Source organism: Mastacembelus armatus, chromosome 11 (genome assembly GCF_900324485.2).
Source record: "Mastacembelus armatus chromosome 11, fMasArm1.2, whole genome shotgun sequence".
Lineage (NCBI taxonomy): Eukaryota > Metazoa > Chordata > Actinopteri > Synbranchiformes > Mastacembelidae > Mastacembelus > Mastacembelus armatus.
In genome coordinates this window covers 19,605,793-19,627,370 of record NC_046643.1, presented here as the reverse complement: position 1 = coordinate 19,627,370, position 21,578 = coordinate 19,605,793, and the positions used below count along the sequence as shown (strand labels likewise).

Below are 21,578 nucleotides of genomic sequence, written 5' to 3'. Positions count from 1 at the left end.
TTAGTGTTCAAATTCAGTAAATCAACATATCACTTGTTATGTTTGTTGGGTTTTCTAACAAAATATCTGTAGTTTTCATGATATATATTAATCCACTATAAAATTATGTTAATATTCCTGTTTTGATCTGTATTATCTGTTTTGAGAACAGGTGTATTTTATTTTATTATACCAATTTAAATTTTATTACAATCATGCTTTAACTATTTACTTTATTAACTATAAAATTCTACATTGTCAAAATGTCCTAATTATATTTAACTGTGAAACATGTTTGTAGTCATGTTTCTCAGTGTTTCAGTTTCTGTGCAGCTGTCACTTCACATCAGTTCCTCTGCAGCTGAGGGAGGTTTTTGTACGACGTTATTTCACTGTGTGAACGAGCTGTAATCCTGCTGACAGTAATAAACTCCTGCATCTTCAGCCTGAACTCTACTGATGGTCAGAGTGAAGTCAGTCCCAGACTGACTCCCACTGAAACTATCAGAAACTCCAGACTGACGCGATGCAGCATTATAAATCAGGAGTTTAGGAGCTTCTCCAGGTTTCTGAAGGTACCACTGCAGATCATTACTAACATGTGAACTGGCTTTACATCTGATGTTGACAGTCTGTCCTGGAACAACAGACTGAGCTCCAGGAGACTGAGTCAGGGTGATTTGTCCTGATGACCCTGGAAAACATGAAAAAGAGGAGAAGGCTTATTGAGACCAGTCCAGCTTGGAGAAAGACGATCATCATCCAAACAGAAGAGGATCATTTCTTTAACATGGACAATAGATGGAAGAAGCTCAGTGCTGCTCGTGTCAGCGTTTCTCCATCAGAGCAGAACATCATTGTGGTGAACCTGGCTGCATCCTGAAGCAAAGTTTTCAGAAGTGAGTCTCACCCTGAACCAGGAGCCCCAGGGTGGCCAGCAGTAGAGTCAGAGACATCATCATCCTCATCATCATCATGGTGCTGACGGCGTGTGGGTGGCTCTGAAAGGCCTGGACCGCCACTGATCAACACTGGCCTCTTAACGTCTGGAGCACAGAGGCAGGACACATATGCAAACACACAGAGTCAGTCAGCTGCAGCTGTTCAACACAGTATCAGGATGTTTCCCCCTGTGCTGCAAGTAATGACCATATAAACTGAGTATGTACATCATTCCTGACACAATGGTGTCAAAACCCACTGTCTATACGTCCATCTGATTTTGAGGAAGAGCTATAAAGGCTGATGTGACTTCAGCTGTGGAAGAAGTTTGAGGCTTATTACAGAGAATAATTTTTAATGTTTTACGAAAGTTGAGGTCTGTTTGTACAATGTGTGATTTGAAAAGCCTCAAAGTCAGACAAAGGTTTAGAGATAAATGCAGGTGTTTGTCACAATAAATTTAGTGACTACACTTTTAAAAAAGCTGACCCAAAAATGTAATGAACACAAATAAAAATGATTAAAGAAAGATTTTTGTAGATATTTAATAAGTTGGTCAGTTTCTAACTGATATATATTTAATGTAACATAAAGGGAAATCATTGAAATTTACCTCCTTTATTTGAGTTTGGTGACATCTGGAATATAAAAAGGGTGAGAGGCCAGAAACCTTCCTTTAATTAGTGATTGTATTAATAACTGAAAGAAGGAAAATGAAGATATTGTGATGTATAATAGGAGGTCATCAGCGTAAAAGCTGATTTTGGGATAGTGTGAATTCAAAGATGCTTTGGGATTTTCAAATGGAAATGACTTGGTAAAAGAAAAGTTTAAAGAGGAACAATTCAATTATATGTACTGATTCTTTGTAAGCACATACAGCAATTGCAGTAGTTGCTCTATAGACTCTGTTTAACTGATGTGTTTCAGTGAACTGTATCAGTCTCTGCAGTAGTTTCCAGCTGCAGCAGTCAGTTCAGTTTCTGTTCAGTCTGACTGAGGGAGGTTTTTGTACGACCATTTTTCACTGTGTGAACACGTACTGACTGTTGATGTAGTGTTCACTCTGACAGTAATAAACTGCTGCATCTTCAGCCTGGACTCCACTGATGGTCAGAGTGAAGTCAGAGTTTGATCCACTGCCTGTAAAACGACCTGGAGTCCCTGATACTTGAGTGCTAGCATGGTGAATGAGCAGTTTAGGAGTTTCTCCATCTCTCTGTTGGTACCAGGCTAAATAGTTCCCACCATTAACATTCTGACTGGTCTTACATCTGATGGTGACGTCTCCTCCCAGAGCAGAGCTCACTGCTCCAGGCTGAGTCACTGTGACCTGGCCTCTGGACTCTGAGGACACAGAGACACAAACATCAAGCAGCCTCATGGTTTTGTCGGCTTCATTTCACAGCGACGGATGTTCATAGAGGAGAGGAGTTGGATTCTCTGGACTTTACCTGTGAAGCAGCAGCAGAGGAGAGTCCAGATGAGGACGGAGATCAGAGTCATGTTTTTGATGAGGAGGTTTCTGTGGCTTCTGTTGTCATGAAGGACAGCTGTCAGTCATCCAGTGTTCAACTCTCAGGACTATAAACTGTCCCAGAGCACTGGAGCATGGTGCTGCTGATGCAAAGTGGCTCTCTATGGAAATGTTCTGACTGAGTCCAACAGGGACTTGGATCACTCTGATCAGGCTGATTAATAATGGAAGACAATCTTATTGGGAACATTTTCCAAACTGAAGAGTTTTGGATTTATTCTTCCACAGATATTATCTGGTCAAAATGTCTCAATTATTTTTAACTTTCATTGTTGGATTAATTAAGGAAAAAATATTTTTGAAAATAATAAAAAAATATATTCAAAATACTGTATGTGAAGCCATTGTAGTTCTTTTTTCATTCCATATGTGGTATAATTTTTTTTTCAACCAGACTGTTTTTGTTGACTTTGTTTGTGTCAGACTCAGAGAGCCGAGTCTCTGCACTGAGAGGTTTTTGTACGACGCCTCAATCAGTTTGTATCACTGTGGTGGACTTTTGGTGGAGGAACCAGACTGGAAGTTGGAAGTAAGTTTCTGCACAAATACTAAATATAATATTGTAAAGTGACATTTTCAATGCTGTTTTTAATGTTTCTGTCTGATCAAACTTTCATTTATATTTGTAATTTGTTTAGTATTTATGGTTTTATTCCACCTCCTTCATGAAGGTGAACTCACAGCAGTTTGATTGAGTTTTTTCTACAAATTTCTCTGTTCAAATTTAAACCACTTCCACAAACACTGAAACTCTATAATGATTAAAAAAATCTGTAGATTTTTCACCACAACAACTATTATCACAGTGACTTTGAATTTGACTTAATCTAAAAAACAGTGAAGATAAAGATTTTGTGTCACATGTTATTTTAAACGTGGCTTGAAATCATGTGAACAGTTTGTTAAACAATGACTGAAATCAACATGAAGTTCATTCAGGTCATTTTCTGTGTTTGTTTCTTTCACTAAATATTTGAATGTAAATATTTTGGATGTTTTTGATGATCCAGTTTTGTATCGTCTGTAGTTTGACATATTTCAGGTCAAACTGTGAGCTGACTGTCTCTGTGCTGATGTGCATGAGAGGTTTGTTAAAGGGAAGTGAAACAATGTGTGAGTCAGTGACTGGTGGAGCAGAAAAACCATCTGACACAAAGTCCTTAAAGGAGAAAATCCACTCTGACACAGGAAAGGTGTCCAGGTGTGTGGTGTTTGATTGACAGCTGTGTGGTACCTGTGCTCTAAGCCGATTGGTGTCTCCTAGGTGATGTCCGTCCCACCCTGACGGTGCTGGGCCCCTCCAGCCAGGAGCTGCAGCAGGGGAAGGCCACGCTCATGTGCCTGGCCAACAAGGGCTTCCCCTCAGACTGGAGTCTGACCTGGAAGGTGGACGGCAGCAGCAGCAGCAGCCTTTGGGAGGAGAGTAGGAGCCCCGGGGTGCTGGGGAAGGACGGCCGCTACAGCTGGAGCAGCACCCTGAGGCTCCCTGCAGACCAGTGGGGGAGGGTGGGCTCTGTGACCTGTGAGGCCACCCAGGGCTCCCAGAGTCCGGTCACAGAGACAATGAGGAGAGACCAGTGTTCCCAGTCCTGACCTGACTCACTGGGACTCCAATACTGGTTTTACTCTGATTCTAGTTTTACTCTGCTCTCTGCAACTCTGTCTCTTTGTTTAGAATAAAAGATTTCAATAGTGATATTTTTCTGCTCATGGTGACGCTGACACTGTTCACATTTGAAGATAATAAAGTTTGTCTTTGAATCAACAAAGTTTCTGTGGATGTTATTAGTTCAAATGTCTTTTATTTATAATCTACAAGTATTAACATCCTGCTAGAATATGATGATCAGTCTGTATTTTTAGAGGTGATTCTATTAAAACTCTCTGAGATTATTTAACTCTCAGTCCAACATAGTGTCTTAGTTTTGCAGTGAGAGAACAAAGCAGCAGGTATTAATGTGGGCAACAGTGATGAAGGAGGCCATGTTGAAAAGTCCTTTGAATTAATCTACAACAGTTTGAACACTGAACATTGACAACATCCACATTTAACATTTCTATTATGGAAAAGTTAATACAAATCATTTAGTGTTCAAATTCAGTAAATCAACTTATCACTTGTTATGTTTGTTGGGTTTTCTAACAAAATATCTGTAGTTTTCATGATATAAATATATTAATCCACTATAAAATTATGTTAATATTCCTGTTTTGATCTGTATTATCTGTTTTGAGAACAGGTGTATTTTATTTTATTATACCAATTTAAATTTTATTACAATCATGCTTTAACTATTTACTTTATTAACTATAAAAATCTACATTGTCAAAATATAAAAAGGGTGAGAGGCCAGAAATTTTCTTTTAATTAGTGATTGTATTAATAATTGAAAGAAGGGAGATATTGTGATGTATAATAGGAGGTCATCAGCATAAAAGCTGATTTTGGGATAGTGTGAATTCAAAGATGCTTTGGGATTTTCAAATGGAAATGACTTGGTTAAAGAAAAGTTTAAAGAGGAACAATTCAATTATATGTACTGATTCTTTGTAAGCACGTACAGCAATTGCAGTAGCTGCTCTATAGACTCTGTTTAACTGATGTGTGTCAGTGAACTGTATCAGTCTCTGCAGTAGTTTCCAGCTGCAGCAGTCAGTTCAGTTTTTGTTCAGTCTGACTGAGGGAGGTTTTTGTATGACCATTTTTCACTGTGTGAACACGTACTGACTGCTGATAATATGAAAACTCTTACAGTAATAAACTGCTGCATCTTCAGCCTGGACTCCACTGATGGTCAGAGTGAAGTCAGAGTTTGATCCACTGCCTGTAAAACGACCTGGAGTCCCTGATTCTCGAGTGCTGGCATAGTAAATGAGCAGTTTAGGAGTTTCTCCATCTCTCTGTTGGTACCAGGCTAAACGATGGTAACCACTCCCAGCATAAACATTCTGACTGGTCTTACATCTGATGGTGACGTCTCCTCCCAGAGCAGAGCTCACTGCTTCAGGCTGAGTCAGTGTGACCTGGCCTCTGGACTCTGAGGACACAGAGACAAAAACATCAAGCAGCCTCATGGTTTTGTCGGCTTCATTTCATAGCGACGGATGTTCATAGAGGAGAGGAGTTGGATTCTCTGGACTTTACCTGTGAAGCAGCAGCAGAGGAGAGTCCAGATGAGGACGGAGATCAGAGTCATGTTTTTGATGAGGAGGATTTCTGTGGCTTCTGTTGTCATGAAGGACAGCTGTCAGTCATCCAGTGTTCAACTCTCAGGACTATAAACTGTCCCAGAGCACTGGAGCATGGTGCTGCTGATGCAAAGTGGCTCTCTATGGAAATGTTCTGACTGAGTCCAACAGGGACTTGGATCATTCTGCTCAGGCTGATTCTCTATGGAGGACAAACCTTTTGGGAATATTTTCCAAACCTATACTGCAGGATTTTGGATTTATCCTTAATTAATAAATTTTTTTTGAAAATAACACAAAATATATTCAAAATACTGTATGTGAAGCCATTGTAGTTATTTTTTTATGTGGGAGAAATAGTTTTCAACAACTGTTGAGTTTGTTTGTTTCAGACTCAGAGACCCGTGTCTCTGCACTGAGAGGTTTTTGTACGATGCCTCAATCAGTTTGTATCACTGTGGTGGACTTTTGGTGGAGGAACCAGACTGGAAGTTGGAAGTAAGTTTCTGCACAAATACTAAATATAATATTGTAAAGTGACATTTTAAATGCTGTTTTTAATGTTTCTGTTTGATCAAACTTTCATTTATATTTGTAATTTGTTTAGTATTTATGGTTTTATTCCACCTCCTTCATGAAGGTGAACTCAGAGCAGTTTGATTCAACTTGTTTCTACAAATTTCTACAAATTTTCATTTGAGGTTTAGAAACACTGAAACTTTAAAATGTTTTAAAAATATTTTTTGATTTTCCACCACAATAACTATTAACACAGTGACTTTGAATTTGACTTAATCTACAAAACAGTGAAGATAAAGATGGATATTTGAAAATCTACAAAACTGTTGTTCTTGTGTCACGTTATTTTAAATGTGGCTTGAAATCATGTGAACAGTTTGTTAAACAATGACTGAAATCAACATGAAGTTCATTCAGGTCATTTTCTGTGTTTGTTTCTTTCACTAAATATTTGAATGGAAATATTTTGGATGTTTTTGATGATCCAGTTTTGTATCGTCTGTAGTTTGACATATTTCAGGTCAAACTGTGAGCTGACTGTCTCTGTGCTGATGTGCATGAGAGGTTTGTTAAAGGGAAGTGAAACAATGTGTGAGTCAGTGACTGGTGGAGCAGAAAAACCATCTGACACAAAGTCCTTAAAGGAGAAAATCCACTCTGACACAGGAAAGGTGTCCAGGTGTGTGGTGTTTGATTGACAGCTGTGTGGTACCTGTGCTCTAAGCCGATTGGTGTCTCCTAGGTGATGTCCGTCCCACCCTGACGGTGCTAGGCCCCTCCAGCCAGGAGCTGCAGCAGGGGTAGGCCACGCTCATGTGCCTGGCCAACAAGGGCTTCCCCTCAGACTGGAGTCTGACCTGGAAGGTGGACGGCAGAAGCAGCAGCAGCAGCTGGGAGGAGAGCAGGAGCCCCGGGGTGCTGGGGAAGGACGGCCGCTACAGCTGGAGCAGCACCCTGAGGCTCCCTGCAGACCAGTGGGGGAGGGTGGGCTCTGTGATCTGTGAGGCCACCCAGGGCTCCCAGAGTCCGGTCACAGAGACATTGAGGAGAGACCAGTGTTCCCAGTCCTGACCTGACTCACTGGGACTCCAATACTGGTTTTATTCTGATTCTAGTCTTATTCTGCTCTCTGCAACTCTGTCTCTTAGTTTAGAATAAAATATTTCAATAGTGATGTTTTTCTGCTCATGGTGACGCTGACACTGTTCACATTTGAAGATAATAAAGTTTGTCTTTGATCAACAAAGTTTCTGTGGATGTTATTAGTTCAAATGTCTTTTATTTATAATCTACAAGTATTAACATCCTGCTAGAATATGATGATCAGTCTATATTTTTAGAGGTGATTCTATTAAAACTCTCTGAGATTATTTAACTCTCAGTCCAACATAGTGTCTTAGTTTTGCAGTGAGAGAACAAAGCAGCAGGTATTAATGTGGGCAACAGTGATGAAGGAGGCCATGTTGAAATGTCCTTTGAATTAATCTACAACAGTTTGAACACTGAACATTGACAACATCCACAATTAATATTTCCATTATGGAAAAATTGATACAAATAATTTAGTGTTCACATTCAGTAAATCAACTTATCACTTGTGAGATAAGGAAAACCGATTCCAAGTTTCTAACTGATATAGATTTAATGTAACATAAACGTTAATCATTGAAATTTACCTACTTTATTTGAGTTTGGTGACATCTGGAATTTAAAAAACGTGAAAGGCCAGAAACCTTCCTTTAATTACTGATTGTATTAATAAGTGAAAGAAGGAAAATGAAGATATTGTGATGTATAATAGGAGGTCATCAGCATAAAAGCTGATTTTGGGATAGAGTGAATTCAAAGATGATTTGGGATTTTCAAATGGAAATGACTTGGTTAAAGAAAAGTTAAAAGAGGAACAATTCAATTATATCTACTGATTTTTTGTAAGCACATACAGCACATATAGTAGTTGTTCTATAGACACTGTTTAACTGATGTGTTTCAGTGAACTGTATCAGTCTCTGCAGTAGTTTCCAGCTGCAGCAGTCAGTTCAGTTTCTGTTCAGTCCGACTGAGGGAGGTTTTTGTACGACCATTTTTCACTGTGTGAACACCCACTGACTGTTGATGTTATGTTCACTCTGACAGTAATAAACTGCTGCATCTTCAGCCTGGACTCCACTGATGGTCAGAGTGAAGTCAGAGTTTGATCCACTGCCTGTAAAACGATCTGGAGTCCCTGAGTCTCGACTGCTAGCATAGTAAATGATCCGTTTAGGACTTTCTCCATCTCTTTGTTGGTACCAGGCTAAATAGTTTGAATTATACACATTCTGACTGGTCTTACATCTGATGGTGACGGAACCTCCCAGAGCAGAGCTCACTGCTCCAGGCTGAGTCAGTGTGACCTGGCCTCTGGACTCTGAGGACACAGAGACAAAAACATAAAGCAGTCTCATGGTTTTGTCGGCTTCATTTCACAGCGACAGATGTTCAGAGTAAAACCAATAGTCCCAGAGAATCAGATCAGGACTGGGAACACTGGTCTCTCCTCAGCTCCACCGTGGCATGACTCTGGGAGCCCTCAGGGGCCTCACAGCTCACATTTCCATAGAGGTGAATAGAGTGAACATAACATCAACAGTCAATGGGTGTTCACTCTGTGAAAAATGGTCGTACAAAAACCTCCCTTAGTCAGACTGAACAGAAACTGAACAGACTGCTGCAGCTGGAAACTACTGCAGAGACTGATACAGTTCACTGACACATAAGTTAAACAGAGTTTGTAGATCAACTACTGTATCTGCTGTATGTGCTGAGAAAGAATCAGTACATATAGTTGAATTGTTTCTTTTTATTTTTATCTATCCAGGTTAACTCAGGTCCTGATAACCTCCTAATATACCCCACATATCCTCATTTTACCTTTTTCTGTTTCGAATTAGTTTCTTACTGTTTGTTTTCATTTCAATTACAGATCAACTCTTTTAAAAATATAGTCACAAATGTCACAATGTATTGTGAAAAACTCAGTCCTGTGAGGCTTTTCACACGTCACATTGCACATGCTTCAGAAAGAAATTAACTTTAATGTGACACCAAAACTTATTCTCTGTATTGTACCTCAACATTTTTTTTAAAGCTGAAATTACAATTACATTTATCTGCTGTGGCAACCCCTCATTGGAGAAGCCTAAAAAAGTAGATAGTTACAGCATGTTTGTAATTACATTTAAACTTGTATCCCCAAAATAAAATACATAATATAGATGAAAACACAATATTTAAATGGTAATTTTTAAATTTGATTCACACATTTATATCCCAGGTAGAAAAACTATAGATATTTTTGTTAGAAACCCAACATACTTGACAAGTATTAAATTGAATCAATGAAACTCTCTGGCTGGCTGCTAGCTAAAGCAGGAAGTTCATCCACTTTGTTGCAGAGTGACCTCACATTCCCCATAATGATTGTTGGGAGAAATGGTTTACATCTCCAGCCCCTCCTACGCCTCCTCAGGTCTTGGGGGATTTTAGGTTTTATACCAAGAAGCAGACTTGTTCTCTTGAGAGCTAACAGTTGTTCCATTGTCATTGCCACGGAAACGTATGTTTTCTGATGCAGTTTTCATAACCTCCATATGTCTTTCCACAGGAACTAGAAGATCCCAACTCCTCCACTTTCATCCATTATCAGAGAAAAAGCAAACATCTTGACTTGGACTAACAGATAATTGAGTAAAAACTCATCAAAACTTGCATAAAACAAAAAAACAAACAGAGGAGCTGCTGCCACCTAACAGGCACCACTCTATACATCTAAATACTGATGATGCTAAAACAACATTTGCCACAGTGGGCGACACACCATCCTTCCAGATAGACTTGAAAACTTGGTAGTGTCATGAACTAGGACGTGGTCAGGAGCACACTTCACCCACACAGGACTGAGGAAAAGGGGCTTTATTGAACCAAAAACAAGGTTAAACAAGAACTAACACACAAAGCAGGAGTACATGAAGCATGAACATAAGGACAAAGATAGCGACTCAAGGGGAACAAGGCATAAGGGTCTGGGTCACACATTTAAGGAGACGCAGCAGACCAAACAGGGAACAAGAACATGAAAATCAGGGAAGACAAGGCATGAAAACACAAGGGCATAAAACATGGAACGGGACAAAGACACATGAACAGAGGACATGGGAAAGAACATGAGAATCAGGGAAGACAAGGCATGAACAGGGGAGTTACAAGGGCAGAGCGGCAAGACAGAAACCAAAAACATAAGAGGAATGAGACAAACACACAAGACAGCGACAACACAATGACAACAGAAAAACCAGAACAACTTAACTTAAACTTGGAGAAACAAAGGGACATCCATGATCAAAAAGGAAACCGAGAAAACCAGCAGAGTAGTACGTGGAAAAAGGAACACGGGCATCAAAATGTGGGACACAGGTTTCTCAACAGACAGGGTAAGGCAACAGACAACCTGGCAAGGAACAAAGGAACAAACTGGCGTATAAAAAGGCATGGGGTGAAAAACGAGGTGCAGGTGGAAGCAATGAACTAATTGGGTCAAAGTAAAGAGACAGACAAAAAACCAAAAGAAGATCCTGCCATGATCCTTTTCAAAATAAAACAGGAAGTGCATGGTGCAGATCATGACAGGTAGGTCTATTGGGATGGTATTGGACTGGTTCAAATCATATCTTCAAGATAGAAAATATTTTGTCTCTCTTGTTTGTAAAAATTTTTCTTCCATCAGCCTGGTGTATGGGGTCCCACAGGGTTCAATACTTGGGCTTCTTTTTAGTCTTTATATGCTTCCATCATTCGTGACTATAATGTTGAATGCCACAATCATGCTGATGATACTGAGATCAGTCTGTCATCCTCAGTGATTGGTAATGCCCTGCTAGACCATTTAGGTTCTTGTATAAATTTATGGATGAAATCAAACTTTCTCCAACTGATCAGAAAAAAACTAAGTTCATTGTATCTACAAAGTAGTAGATTGATACTTCAACCTTCTATTTCCCAGCAACTCTAAAATGGCAATACCTGTGTTGAGAATGTTGGAGTTTGGTTGGACTCTGATTTGAACTTTTATAATCATGTTAAATCCATAACTAATTCAGCCTTTTACAATCTAAAGAAACTTACCAGGCTCAGAGATTTAATGTCCACACATAATTATGTGAGATTCATTTTTGCCTTTGTCACCACACAACATGACCCCTGTAACAGTATTTTAACTGGACTTCATGGAAAGTCAATCAAACAACTTGAACTTGTACAAAGTGTAAAAAAGTTTTAACAAGCTCTAGGAAAACTGAACATGTTACTCCAGTTCTTCAGACTTTGCACTGGTTACCTGTCTCTTTAGGATTGACTATAGGATTACAGTATATTGTTGACTGTTAAAGCATCTTTGAGCTCATTATCTAAGAGACTTTTTTGTGAGATACACAGGAAAAAGAAGCCTGAGATCATCCATCCATCCATCTTCTATACCCGCTTTGTCCTGAACCAGGGTCACAGGGATCAGCTGGAGCCTATCCCAGCTCTCTTTGGGTGAAAGGCAGGGGTACACCCTGGACAGCTTAACAGTCCATCACAGGGCCACATAGAGACAAACAACCTCACACACTCACACTCACTCTTATGGGCAGAGTCACCAATCAACCTGACATACATGTTTTTGGACTGTAGGAGGAAACCGGAGTACCTGGAATAATGAGATCACAGAATCATAATTTGCTAATTAACCTGAAGCCCACAGTGAAGCATGAGGAAGCTACTTTTAACTATTTCACAACTAAACCTTGGAATAAGCTCCTCATAGATTTAGAGTCTAAAAGGTTCCTGTGTTCTCAGGCTTTGAAAGAAGTCTCCTTACTGTACTTGATGAGTGGGGACTTTTAATGTGGAAAATCATTTTTACACCTGCCTGTTGTTTTTTTATGCAGTGAATTTTGTATTAACTTTGTTTTAAATTGTATTTTCTTATTTTGTTAAATATCTTGAAATGTCTTTGACAGGATATGGGTGATAGATACATAAATTTAAGTTTCATTGAGTTCTATAGACTCTGTTTAACTGATGTGTGTCAGTGAACTGTATCAGTCTCTGCAGTAGTTTCCAGCTGCAGCAGTCAGTTCAGTTTCTGTTCAGTCTGACTGAGGGAGGTTTTTGTACGACCATTTTTCACTGTGTGAACACCCACTGACTGTTGATGGAGTGTTCACTCTGACAGTAATAAACTGCTGCATCTTCAGCCTGGACTCCACTGATGGTCAGAGTGAAGTCAGAGTTTGATCCACTGCCTGTAAAACGATCTGGAGTCCCTGATGCTCGAGTGCTAGCAGCATAAATGAGCAGTTTAGGAGTTTCTCCATCTCTCTGTTGGTACCAGGCTAAATAGTTCCCACCATTAACATTCTGACTGGTCTTACATCTGATGGTGACAGAGCCTCCCAGAGCAGAGCTCACTGCTCCAGGCTGAGTCAGTGTGACCTGGCCTCTGGACTCTGAGGACACAGAGACAAAAACATAAAGCAGCCTCATGGTTTTGTTGGCTTCATTTCACAGCGACGGATGTTCATAGAGGAGAGGAATTGGATTCTCTGGACTTTACCTGTGAAGCAGCAGCAGAGGAGAGTCCAGATGAGGACGGAGATCAGAGTCATGTTTTTGATGAGGAGGATTTCTGTGGCTTCTGTTGTCATGAAGGACAGCTGTCAGTCATCCAGTGTTCAACTCTCAGGACTATAAACTGTCCCAGAGCACTGGAGCATGGTGCTGCTGATGCAAAGTGGCTCTCTATGGAAATGTTCTGACTGAGTCCACCAGGGACTTGGATCACTCTGATCAGGCTGATTATTAATGGAAGACAATATTATTGGGAACATTATCTAAACTGAAGGGTTTTCGATTTATTCTTCCACAGATATTATCGGGTCAAAATGGCTCAATTATTTATTTATTTATTGTTGGATTAACTAGGAAAAGAAATCCATCCATCCATCCATTTTCTACCGCTTATCCGGGGCCGGGTCGCGGGGGCAGTAGCCGAATCAGGGATACCCAGACTTCCTTCTCCCTGGACACTTCCTCCAGCTCTTCCGGGGGGACACCGAGGCGTTCCCAGGCCAGCCGGGAGACATAGTCCCTCCAGCGTGTCCTGGGTCTTCCCCGGGGCCTCCTCCCGGTGGGACATGCCCGGAACACCTCCCCAGGAAGGCGCCCAGGAGGCATCCGAAACAGATGCCCGAGCCACCTCAACTGACTCCTCTCGATGTGGAGGAGCAGCAGCTCTACTCCGAGCTCCTCCCGGGTGACCGAGCTCCTCACCCTATCTCTAAGGGAGCGCCCGGCCACCCTGCGGAGGAAGCTCATTTCAGCCGCTTGTATCCGCGATCTCGTTCTTTCGGTCATGACCCAGAGCTCATGACCATAGGTGAGAGTGGGAACGTAGATTGACCGGTAAATCGAGAGCTTCGCCTTCTGGCTCAGCTCCTTCTTCACCACAACGGACCGGTACACCGACCGCATTACTGCTGCCGATGCCCCGATCCGTCTGTCAATCTCACGTTCCGTCCTTCCCTCACTCGTGAACAAGACCCCGAGATACTTAAACTCCTCCACTTGAGGCAGGATCTCTCCCCTGGCCTGGAGATGGCAAACCACCTTTTTCCGGTTGAGTACCATGGCCTCGGACTTGGAGGTGCTGATTCTCATCCCAGCCGCTTCACACTCGGTTGCAAACCGCCCCAGTGAACGCTGGAGATCCTGGCTCGGTGGAGCCAGCAGGACAACATCATCTGCAAAAAGCAGAGATGAAATCCTGTGGTCCCCGAACTGGACTCCCTCCGGCCCCTGGCTGCGCCTAGAAATTCTGTCCATAAAAGTAATGAACAGAACCGGTGACAAAGGGCAGCCCTGCCGGAGGCCAACGTGCACTGGGAACAGGTCTGACTTACTGCCGGCAATGCGAACCAAGCTCCTGCTCCGTTTGTACAGAGACCGGATAGCCCCCAGCAAAGAGCCCCGGACCCCATACTCCTGGAGCACCTCCCACAGGATGTCACGAGGGACCCGGTCGAATGCCTTCTCCAAGTCCACAAAACACATGTGGACTGGTTGGGCAAACTCCCATGAACCCTCGAGCACCCTCGAGAGTGTGTAGAGCTGGTCCAGTGTTCCACGCCCAGGACGGAAACCGCATTGTTCCTCCTGAATCCGAGGTTCGACCACCGGCCGGATCCTCCTCTCCAGCACCCTGGCATAGACCTTCCCCGGGAGGCTGAGGAGTGTGATCCCTCTGTAGTTGGAACACACCCTCCGGTCCCCCTTCTTAAAAAGAGGAACCACCACCCCGGTCTGCCAATCCAGGGGTACTGTCCCCGAACGCCACGCGATGTTGCACAGGCGTGTCAGCCATGACAGCCCAACAACATCCAGAGACTTGAGGTACTCGGGACGGATCTCATCCACCCCCGGTGCTTTGCCACCGAGGAGCTGCCGAACTACCTCAGTGACTTCGGCTTGGGTGATGGATGGATCAGCCTCCGAATCCCCAGCCCCTGCTTCCCTTATGGAAGACGTGTTGACAGGATTGAGGAGATCCTCGAAGTATTCCTTCCACCGTCCGACAATATCCCCAGTCGAGGTCAGCAGCTCACCACTTCCACTGTAAACAGCATTGGTAGAGCACTGCTTCCCCCTCCTGAGGCGCCGGACGGTTTGCCAGAATTTCTTCGGGGCCGACAGGTAGTCCTTCTCCATGGCCTCACCGAACTCCTCCCATACCCGAGTTTTTGCCTCCATCACCGCCTGGGCTGCAGCACGCTTAGCCCTGCGGTACCTGTCAGCTGCTTCGGAAGTCCCACAAGCCAACCAAGCTCGGTAGGACTCCTTCTTCAGCTTGACGGCATCCCTTACCTCCGGTGTCCACCACCGGGTTCGGGGATTGCCGCCACGACAGGCACCCGAAACCTTACGGCCACAGCTCCTAGCCGCCGCGTCGACAATGGAGGTGGAAAACATGGTCCATTCGGACTCAATGTCCCCAGCCTCCCCCGGGATCTGGTAGAAGCTCTCTCGGAGGTGTGAGTTAAAGACCCCTCTGACAGTGGGTTCGGCCAAACATTCCCAACAGACCCTCACAGTACGTTTGGGCCTGCCAAGTCTGTCCCGCTTCCTCCTCCGCCAGCGGATCCAACTCACCACCAGGTGGTGATCAGTTGACAGCTCTGCCCCTCTCTTCACCCGAGTGTCCAAGACATACGGCCGAATGTCAGATGACACGACTACAAAGTCGATCATTGACCTCCGGCCTAGGGTGTCCTGGTGCCATGTGCACTGATGGACACCCTTATGCTTGAACATGGTGTTCGTTATGGACAAACTGTGACTAGCACAGAAGTCCAACAACAAAACACCACTCGGGTTCGTATCGGGGAGGCCGTTCCTCCCAATCACGCCCCTCCAGGTTTCACTGTCGCTGCCCACGTGAGCGTTGAAGTCCCCCAACAGAATTATGGAGTCCCCGGTAGGAGCACCTTTCAGCACTCCCCCGAGAGACTCCAAAAAGGCCGGGTACTCAGCACTGTTGTTCGGCCCATAAGCCGAAACAACAGTGAGAGACCTATCCCCGACCCGAAGGCGCAGGGAAACGACACTTTCACTCTGGGGGGAAAACTCCAACACGTTGCGGCTGAGCTGGGGAGCTATGAGCAAGCCCACACCAGCTCGCCGCCGCTCACCGCGAGCAACTCCAGAGTAGAAGAGAGTCCAGCCCCTCTCAAGGAGCTGGGTTCCAGAGCCCAGGCTGTGCGTGGAGGTGAGCCCGACTATCTCTAGTCGGTACCGCTCAACCTCCCTCACAAGCTCAGGCTCCTTCCCCCCCAGTGAGGTGACATTCCATGTCCCTAGAGCCAGTTTCAGCTTCCAGGGATCGGGTCGCCGAGGTCCCCGTCCTCGACCACTGCCCGATCCACTATGCACCGGCCCCTTATGGATCCTCCTGCGGGTGGTGGGTCAACAGAAGGACGGCCCCACGTCACTCTTTCGGGCTTTGCCCGGCTGGGCCCCATGGGGGGAGACCCAGCCACCAGGCGCTCGCCTACGAGCCCGAACCCCAGACCTGGCTCCAGGGTGGGGCCCCGGCTTCGCCATGCCGGGCGACGTCACGGTCTTCAATTGTCGCTCCATAAGGGGTCACTGAACCGCTCTTAGTCTGGTCCGTCACCTAGGACCTGTTTGCCTTGGGAGACCCTGCCAGGGGCATATAGCCCCAGACAACATAGCTCCTAGGATCATACGGGCACTCAAACCCCTCCACCACGATAAGGTGGCGGTTCAGGGAGGTAGGAAAAGAAATATTTTTGAAAATAATAATTAAAAAAAATATTCAAAATACTGTATGTGAAGCCATTGTAGTTCTTTTTTCATTCCATATGTGGTGTTGTACTGTTTTTGTTGAGTTTCTTTGTTTCAGACTCAGAGACCCGAGTCTCTGCACTGAGAGGTTTTTGTACGACGCCTCAATCAGTTTGTATCACTGTGGTGGACTTTTGGTGGAGGAACCAGACTGGAGTTTGGAAGTAAGTTTCTGCACAAATACTAAATATAATATTGTAAAGTGACATTTTAAATTCTGTTTTTAATGTTTCTGTCTGATCAAACTTTCATTTATATTTGTAATTTGTTTAGTATTGATGGTTTTATTCCACCTCCTTCATGAAGGTCCTTAAAGGAGAAAATCCACTCTGACACAGGAAAGGTGTCCAGGTGTGTGCTGTTTGATTGACAGCTGTGTGGTACCTGTGCTCTAAGCCGATTGGTGTCTCCTAGGTGATGTCCGTCCCACCCTGACGGTGCTGGGCCCCTCCAGCCAGGAGCTGCAGCAGGGGAAGGCCACGCTCATGTGCCTGGCCAACAAGGGCTTCCCCTCAGACTGGAGTCTGGCCTGGAAGGTGGACGGCAGTAGCAGTAGCAGCCTGGAGGAGAGCAGGAGCCCCGGGGTGCTGGGGAAGGACGGCCGCTACAGCTGGAGCAGCACCCTGAGGCTCCCTGCAGACCAGTGGAGGAAGGTGGGCTCTGTGACCTGTGAGGCCACCCAGGGCTCCCAGAGTCCGGTCACAGAGACACTGAGGAGAGACCAGTGTTCCCAGTCCTGACCTGACTCACTGGGGCTCCAATACTGGTTTTACTCTTAAACTGTCTCACTCTGAAAATCTCTTTCTATGTTTTTTCTTACTTCCAGATATGTTTGCTAGTTTTCTGATTGTGTCAAAGTTTCCAGACTAATAAAGATCTGATCATCAAATAAATTCTGTCTCACTGTCATTTATTTATTAGGTTATTTTAACATCAAAACACAAAACACATTTGATCAGCATATAGCGACACAGAGGGATCAGTGAAAAACTACTTTCAAATAAATAATATTTTTACATGTGAACAGAATCTAAAAGAGCTGACAACAGACACTATGATGGACTTTCTTTTCAAAATAAAAGCATTAAATATTTAATCCAGACATTCAAAGTCTAAATCAACATCATGAGAAAAATTAAATTAAAACTTTTTCTTTGCTGTTGTTTGGAGGAGAAACACCTCATTCTGTTGAACATCAAACCAACAGAAAAATACACACAACAATACAAATCTGTGCTTTGTTAATAATGTTGGATGTACTACATTTACTCATCTGAAAACTGCAGCAGATCTGTTGTTACTAACACTTGAATAAATATATTAAAAACAAAGAACAGGTTGACACAGTCTATAGTTCAGTAATGCCTCAAATATTTGATGTATATATGAAATAATTTCCTGTTGACTGATTGTCTTTAATATAATGTAGTTAAATAATAAATAAGTCACTTGCTGACTGTAGTGTCCTCCAGTTCTTTGGGAACATGTTTTCCTGAACAGTCCTGATGTGAGGAGCAGATCTGATGTTTTTACTGAGTCCGTCTGCATTTTGAGAAACATTCACTGTGCAGCCCTGGAGGGAAAAACTCGGGATTAAAACAGTTTAATTTCTAAAACAGAATCAGAATTAGCTCTATTGTCAGGTGTGTTTACACATACGAGGAATTTGTTTTCGTGACAGAAGCTTCCACGGTGCAACAGAATGACAGTGACAGGACAAAACACAAGATAATAAAAGAATAAAAATAGAACAAATAAATAGGGAATAAGAATATACAAATTGACAATTGTATGTACACGTATATTATGTGCAAATTCGAAATGTAAACTAAGTATGTGTGTTAGATAAATAAGTGTATAAATAGGGTTGTGTGTTCCACAATTATTGTCAAGTTGGATTGCCTGAGGGAAGAAACTCTTCCTGTGCCTGGCCGTTCTGGTACGCAGTGCTCTGTAGTGTCGACCAGACAGCAACAGTTCAAAGAGCGAGTGGGCTGGATGTGAGGGGTCCAGAGTGATTTTCTTAGCCCTTTTGTGCACTCTGGATAAGCACAGTTCTTGGAGACTAGGGAAGGTTGTACCAGTGATTCGCTCAGCAGTCCTATTTGATGTAGTCTTCTGAGGTCAGATTTGGTAGCTGAGCTGATCCACACAGTTATAGAAGTGCAGAACTGTGCAGAAGTGTTTCAGCAGCTCCTGTGGCAGGTTGAAATTCCTCAGTTGGCGAAAGAAGTACAACCTCTGCTGGGCCTTTTTAACAATGGAGTCAATGTGAATGTACCACTTCAGGTCCTGGGAGATAGTGGTGCCCAGGAACCTGAATGTCTCCACTGTTATTACAGTGCTGTCCATGATGGTGAGTGGGGGGAGAGCACGGGGGTTTCTCCTGAAGTCCACTTTCATCTCCACTGTTTTGAACATGCTCCGGGTTGTTAAGACTGCACCGGACAGCCATCTCTTTAGCCTCCTGTCTGTAAGCAGACTCGTCACCATCCTGAATGAGGCCGATGAGCGCGGTGTCATCTGCAAACTTTAGGAGCTTGACAGAGGGGTCCTTTGAAGTGCAGTTGTTTGTATAGAGGGAGAAGAGCAGTGGGGAGAGAGCACATCCCTGAGGAGCTCCAGTGCTGATTATATGGGTGCTGGATGTGAATTTTCCCAGCCTCACTAGCTGCTGCCTGTCTCTCAGAAAGCTGTTGATCCACTGACAGACGGAGGTGGGTACGGAGAACTGAGTTAATTTGGGCAGGAAGAGGTTTGGGATGATGGTGTTAAAGGCAGAGCTAAAATCCACAAACAGGATCCTCACATAAGTCCCTGGGCTGTCTAGATGTCGCAGAACATAATGCAGTTCCATATTGACTGCATTGTCCACAGACCTGTTTGCTCTATGGGCAAACTGATGAGGATCCAGCAAGGGTTCAGTAATGTCCTTCAGGTGGGCCAGCACCAGTGTTTCAAATGACTTAATGACCACAGACATTAGAGCCACAGGCCTGTAATTATTTGTAATTTTGGATTTCTTTGGAATGGGGATGATGGTGGAGCATTTGAAGCATGAAGGGACTTCGCACAGCTCCAGTGATTTGTTGAAGATCTGTCTAAAGATGGGAGCCAGCTGGTCAGCACAGGATTTCAAACAGGCTGATGTAACACAATCTGGGCCTGGTGCTTCCTTTCTCTTCTTCTTCCGGAAGACCTGGCGCACATCAGCTTCGCTGATCTGAAGTGCAGGTGTGGGGAAGAGGGGGGTTGCAGGAGGTGTTAATGGTTGTGTGTTCAGAGCGAGTGTGGGGTGTTTTTTCAAACCTGCAATAAAACTCAGATTGATTCTCACAGTGCTGGGGGATGGTGTCTTGTAGTTGCTGATACCATTCAGACCTTTCCACACTGATGCTGAGTCACTGGAAGAGAACTGAATCCTTAGCTTTTCAGAGTAATTCCTCTTTGCCACTCTGATTTCCTTTTCCAGTGTGTATTTGGCCTGTTTATACAAGACTTGGTCCCCCTTCCTGTTTGCATCTTCTTTGATCTGACCGTGCTGTCTGAGTTTTGCAGTGAACCATGGTTTGTCATTGTTGTAGGTTAAATGAGTCCTGGCAGGAATGCACATATCTTCACAGAAACTGATATAAGATGTTACAGATTCCGTGAACTTGTCAAACGGGGTCAATTCAGACCTTTTACTAAGGGAACACAACTGCAAGTACTTTGGTCAGTGCAGTTAATAATCCGGGTCATAAATCCTATTTGCTGGGTGGGTATCTCACCTGGAACAACACCTGCAGCTAAATGCGCAACGTCTATTGGTCATCGACCTGTCAGTCAACCAGGTTGTGCTGTGATTGGCTGCGGAGATGAGGGGCGGGAAAGAAAACTAACCCAGAGCCACCGGAGGCAAAATGTGCTTTGTGGTCAAACCTCTGTTGTTTTGAGGTTTAGTGCAGCTGTCACTTCACATCAGTTCCTCTGCAGCTGAGGAAGGTTTTTGTACAATGTTGTGTCACTGTGTGAACGAGCTGTAATCCTGCTGACAGTAATAAACTCCTGCATCTTCAGCCTGAACTCTACTGATGGCCAGAGTGAAGTCAGTCCCAGATCCACTTCCACTGAAACGATCAGAAACTCCAGACTGACGGTTTCTAGCTGCCTAAATCAGGAGTTTAGGAGCTTCTCCAGGTTTCAGAAGGTACCAATCCATCTCATTACTAACATGTGAACTGGCTTGACATCTGATGTTGACAGTCTGTCCTGGAACAACAGACTGAGATCCAGGAGACTGAGTCAGGGTGATTTGTCCTGATGAACCTGGAAAACATGAAAAAGAGGAGAAGGCTTATTGAGACCAGTCCAGCTTGGAGAAAGACGATCATCATCCAAACAGAAGAGGATAATTTCTTTAACATGGACAATAGATGGAAGAAGCTCAGTGCTGCTCGTGTCAGCGTTTCTCCATCAGAGAAGAACATCATTGTGGTGAACCTGGCTGCATCCTGAAGCAAAGTTTTCAGAAGAGAGTCTCACCCTGAACCAGGAGCCCCAGGGTGGCCAGCAGTAGAGTCAGAGACATCATCATCATCATGGTGCTGCTGGCGTGTGGGTGGCTCTGAAAGGCCTGGACGGCCACTGATCAACACTGGCCTCTTAACGTCTGGAGCACAGAGGCAGGACACATATGCAAACACACAAAGTCAGTCAGCTGCAGCTGCCCTCACCATAGCAGCCTGCTTCCTCCTCACTGCTGCATATTCACATGTACAGGATCAAACAGTCTGGCAGTGAACTCGTCCACTTCTATGTAGATTGATGTGAAAACAGCTGTGACATGTTTGTGTGTTTGTAAAGTGGAGATTTCACCAAGTGAAGCTGAGACATGAGTTTGCCAAAGTGAAATGATGCTTTGACTCTGAAGCCAGTGTGGATCATTTGTCCCAAAATGCTCAGAGGAATGGAAATTTGAACATCCACA

General features: G+C 43.8%; 1 long non-coding RNA gene, 1 pseudogene and 4 gene segments (V, D, J or C); 3 read left to right on the top strand and 3 right to left on the bottom strand.

Annotated features, from left to right (window-relative positions):
- Nucleotides 1-366: 366 nt before the first annotated feature.
- Nucleotides 367-942, bottom strand: LOC113126921 (immunoglobulin kappa variable 3-20-like). The segment is given in 2 exon segments: nt 367-673; nt 890-942. Coding segments are annotated over 2 exon segments (357 nt in total).
- A 1,162-nt stretch (nt 943-2,104) lies between these two features.
- Nucleotides 2,105-4,227, top strand: LOC113126304 (Ig kappa-b4 chain C region-like). The segment is given in 3 exon segments: nt 2,105-2,126; nt 2,934-2,987; nt 3,723-4,227. Coding segments are annotated over 3 exon segments (405 nt in total).
- A 440-nt stretch (nt 4,228-4,667) lies between these two features.
- Nucleotides 4,668-5,634, bottom strand: LOC117152704 (uncharacterized). The gene is made up of 2 exons (XR_004463173.1): nt 5,604-5,634; nt 4,668-5,496 (listed from the first exon to the last, which is right to left on the bottom strand). It is a non-coding gene; the product is annotated as an uncharacterized LOC117152704 (long non-coding RNA).
- A 471-nt stretch (nt 5,635-6,105) lies between these two features.
- Nucleotides 6,106-7,392, top strand: LOC113126941 (Ig kappa-b4 chain C region-like; annotated as a pseudogene).
- A 4,859-nt stretch (nt 7,393-12,251) lies between these two features.
- Nucleotides 12,252-12,855, bottom strand: LOC113126923 (Ig kappa chain V region 120-like). The segment is given in 2 exon segments: nt 12,252-12,696; nt 12,804-12,855. Coding segments are annotated over 2 exon segments (375 nt in total).
- Nucleotides 12,856-13,131: 276 nt separating this feature from the next.
- LOC113126303 (Ig kappa-b4 chain C region-like) lies at nt 13,132-17,429 on the top strand. The segment is given in 4 exon segments: nt 13,132-13,157; nt 16,601-16,608; nt 16,720-16,773; nt 17,024-17,429. Coding segments are annotated over 4 exon segments (414 nt in total).
- The last annotated feature ends 4,149 nt before the right edge of the window (nt 17,430-21,578 follow it).